The 4,116-nt window shown below is 53.5% G+C and overlaps 1 protein-coding gene across 1 annotated transcript in view; it reads left to right on the forward strand.

Moving 5' to 3' along the window:
* The first annotated feature begins 802 nt into the window (after positions 1 to 802).
* EFR3A (EFR3 homolog A) overlaps positions 803 to 4,116 on the forward strand; it is a 106,288-nt gene continuing 102,974 nt past the window's right edge. Inside the window, exon 1 of the mRNA XM_055314063.1 lies at positions 803 to 1,020. Within this exon, the coding sequence (XP_055170038.1) occupies positions 1,011 to 1,020 (10 nt within the window). The 5' untranslated portion in view covers positions 803 to 1,010. The remainder of the gene's footprint in view (positions 1,021 to 4,116) is intronic.

The raw sequence follows: 4,116 nt of genomic DNA on the forward strand, positions 1-4,116 counted from the left end.
TCCCTCAGCAGGTTTTCTCTGACTCCTGGCTTTAGCTTCTGTCTGCAGGCCAAAGTTTCCCATGTCTCCAACCTTGAAATCCTCCATCTGCCTTCAGCCTGGTATGCCCACCTGCCTTCAGAACGATTCACTCGGATGTCTCCCTTGGATGTCACTTCCAGCTTAATGTGTCAAAGAGAAACTCACATCCTCTCTTCACACCCTTCCCCTAAAACAGCATTCCCTTTCAACTTGTCTACTGCTTTCTCAGTATCATTCGTTTCCTTATTCCAGCCTTGGAGTTACATAACACTAACAGATGCCTCTCTTTTGCTCCCAAGCCAGCAGCCAACAGATCCCAGGGATTCTTCTGCTGCAGTAAGATTCAGCTCATTCCTTTTCCACAGCCACCACTAAAACCAGGCACCTGACCTCCCTAGTCCCCGCCCCCTGCCCCCCCCCCGGGGCGCTCCTGGGCGAAGCTCGGCCGCAGAGCGGAGGCGTGGCCTGCAGGAGGCGTGGCCTGGAGGAGGCGGAGCTCGGCCGCAGAGCGGAGGCGTGGCCTGGGGGCGGGGCTGAGGGGCGGGGCCTGGAGAGGCGGGGCCGGGCGGAGGCGGAGCTCGGCCGCAGGGCGGAGGCGAGGCCTGGAGGAGGCAAGGCCCGGAGGGGCGGGGCCTGTAGGAGGCGTGGCCGGGAGGAGGACTGGCCGGGCGGAGGCGGGACCGGGCGGAGGCGGGGCCAGACGGAGGAGGCGTGGCCTGGGGAGGCGGGACCGGGCGTCGGCGACGTGCTGACGTCAGGGCGTGGGGACGCCCAACGCGTCGTCCGGCGCGCAGCGGGGCCGGCGGTAGCAGCTGTCGCTGGCTTCGCTGCGTGAGGCGGGCGCCCCGCGGCCGCTCCCTTCGCCCTCCGCCCTTCGCCTTTCGCCCGGTCCCGGTCCGGGTCTCGGCGGCCCGGCCATGGTGCGGTCGGCGCGTCCTGCGCGGCCCCGCTGAGCCTCGGGGCGGCGGCGAGCGCGGCTCGGGGTCACCATGCCTACCCGTGAGTGGCCGGCCGAGGGTCGTCGGGCCGGGGGTGGGGGGTGCGGTGAGGGTGGGGGTGGGGGCGGGGGTGGGGGGGCGTTGGGAGGCGGCGGCCGGCAGGGCGCGCTCTCCGGGGTGGCTCGCGGTGGTGGAGCGGGGCCGGAAGTACCCGCCACTCTTCCAAGTCCCTTTCGCTTCGGCTGAGTCTTCCTGCGGGGTGGCGTGAGCCCATTGCACGTACGGGAACGCTGAGGCCCGAGCGTTTAAGGACGCCCGGCCGGTCGGTGGCTGAGCCGGAGTAACGCAGACCTGCGGGACTTCACAGTCTAAGCTCTACTCCAGCCTTTTTGCAGAGCTCGCGGTGGGGCAGGGGGGTACTTTGTGGAAATTGCTGCAAAGAGCTGCGGTCGCGTGGCCTTGGGAGCGGCTCAGGGACCCGGCATCCCCGGGTGGGACGCACCGGTGCAGGGCGTCCGTGGGCCGGGCCCGAAGCCCCTCCTCCAGGTTCGCGGTCTGGACTTCGTCCCCCCCTTCCCCCTCCCTCCGTCCGCAAAGTGAGGTGCTCTTTGGGGAACTTGTTAAGGCGCACGTGCCCCAAAGTGTGGCTGTTGGAGCACCTGCATCAGATCCACCTGGCTGCTGGTTAAAGAGGGCTGTGTAGGTAGGGTTCCTCCCTAGGCCCCCCGAAGCTTGCTCGCTTGTTAGTAAGTGGCCTCGGTGTTATTGAGGGCCCCCCCCCAACACACACACACACCCCGCCAAAGTTTGAAAAACCCTGGATGTGGGCGACGTTTTGGGGGCCCCCCCGGGCAGGGCAACACTACTAATGATCCATTGCACAAGGACCCAGAGAATTGCCGTGTGACTGTAAAACCCAGTGGCCCGTAAGTGCCTGTGCAAACTAAGGAGGCTGATGGAGCCGCGGGCGGGAGGAAGCACGACGGTGATGGATTGGAAACGGTTTTCGGTCGGGGGCTCCGGAAGTACCTGCACCCAGTACACGGGCTCCCCGGCAGGCTCCCCTTGCTTCAGATTCGTGAACCCCTCGCCGTCCTTACTTGGCGGGGACCGACGGGGCGCTGCGTTTCCAGGGCAGCCTCAAACGCAGGCTTTGCCTACCGGTGGGTAAAGAGCAATTATTTCCGGATATCAGGAAGGTTTATATGTAATGCAGTGGCAAATCATAAAATGATCTTGATGGAACGAGGACTTCTAAGTGCTAACCTGTGTGGGGGGAGGTGGGTTTTGTCTTCTGAACACAGTCCTGCGTGTGAACACACGGTCTTGGGTTTGTCTTCGTTAAATATGTCAGCAGTTTATGTTTTCTTTGCATTCCTTTAGATGGGGCCCATGCCATTCTTCTTATTTCTGGATTCGTGCCACTTTATCCAGGAATATTTGAGATTAGCATAATCTCACTGATTTTACTGAGAAAGGAAAAGAGAGGGAATAAAGACCTAGTCCTGAAAGTTAAGGCTGCATGTGGGATTTACTGGTAAAATGTCAAGATACATATGCTAAGAAGTTAACCAAAGTTTTAGCTCTAAGATTATCTAGCTTCATGGAGTGGATTTAGGAAACTTGCTTCTTTTAAAACACATAATTTGCAATGCAAATTGAACCGTGCTGTATTTGCATAGTTATGAATGCAGATTTTTCTGACCTGATTGGAAGGAAGTGAAATGTTTGAATTATCTGTCATTATTGTTGATGTTTATTATGGTACAGTTTCCATGGTACAGCACAAAAGTGTGGCACCAGCTGGTAGTACCCCTGTTGAAGTGCTAGTGTTCGTGTCGTTTTTTGTCTCCTTTTATGGCCAGAACCACCAAAGTTGCTGCGATAGTTATGGACAGTAGTACTTCTCAGAAATTCTACATGTAAATTTCAACATAAGCAGAGACAACACAATTATCACTCTCTTTGGGAACTCTTCTCCCCCTTTTGGGGGGTGTTTTTAGGAAGAAATCTCTCCAAATAAACTGATTTTTTTTTTTAAACCTCAGCTGAGTTCAGAGGCTCATTTGTAAGCTCAGCCAGTTAATGCTTAAGGCTTTAGTGAATTAATGTAATGATTTGATGTGGGAGATGATCACTAGGGTCTCTCAGACTCTGTAATTCTGAAAGTGACCCTTATGCCAAGTCTTAGAATCATTCTGTTCCTGTTTTGTTGCTTATTTGGAATATTGATAGTCTCAGTCATTGAAACTGGTGTTAATAAGCAGAATCTGATGGAGCATGGTATACCCTTGAAGACTAAGAGTTGCATTATCTCATGAATGTTAACGGTAGCTTCATTGGAATTATTTTGGAGAGCCATAAACTCTTTTTTCAGAAAGCAACTACCTGGAAGGATGCCTGACAGGAAGCTGCTGCGACACAGGAACAATTCTGTGGTTATATCACTCTATATTCAGCCAGTAGTTTGCAATGATCACTAAGCACAGATTTCAAGAATGTTTTACTAAATGATCTTTTCAAACCTCCACATCTATAATTTGATACATCATTTATCTAAAGGCCTTTATTTCTTCTCGTTTCAAAGGACCATTAAGAAACATTTTGATCTTAAGGATTTTCAGACCTTGAATAGAATTCCAGTGGAAGAAATGTTTACGTTTCTTAATTCAGTTATTTTCTTTCTCATATCAAGAGACTGAGACCCAGTAAGTTTCTGTAACTTGGCTAAGGTCACACGTGGGATAGAATCAGGACCTGAACACTGGGCAGCCCTGGTGGCTCAGTGGTTTAGTGCCGCCTTCGGCCCAGGGCCTGATCCTGGAGACCCAGGATTGAGTCCCACGTCGGGCTCCCGGTGCATGGAGCCTGCTTCTCCCTCTGCCTGTGTCTCTGCGCCCCCCCCTCCATCCCGTGTGTCTCATGAATAAATATATAAAATCTTTAAAAAAAAAAAAAAAAAAAGACCTGAACACTGATCTGCTCCCTGTAATCCTTAACCACAAGGAGCATAGTTGAAGTTTATTTTTTTTCCCCCCAGCACTAAGTTGATCCTGGTTTAGCCTCTCCCCCAACTTTTTCTCCCTGGGGTTACATGAGGACAAAAGTAAGTTTAGCCAAAACTTAAGTCAGACACGTGAGCTTAGAAGAAAATCTA

The sequence above is a fragment of the Nyctereutes procyonoides genome, unplaced genomic scaffold (assembly GCF_905146905.1).
Source record: "Nyctereutes procyonoides isolate TBG_1078 unplaced genomic scaffold, NYPRO_anot_genome, whole genome shotgun sequence".
Taxonomy (NCBI): domain Eukaryota; kingdom Metazoa; phylum Chordata; class Mammalia; order Carnivora; family Canidae; genus Nyctereutes; species Nyctereutes procyonoides.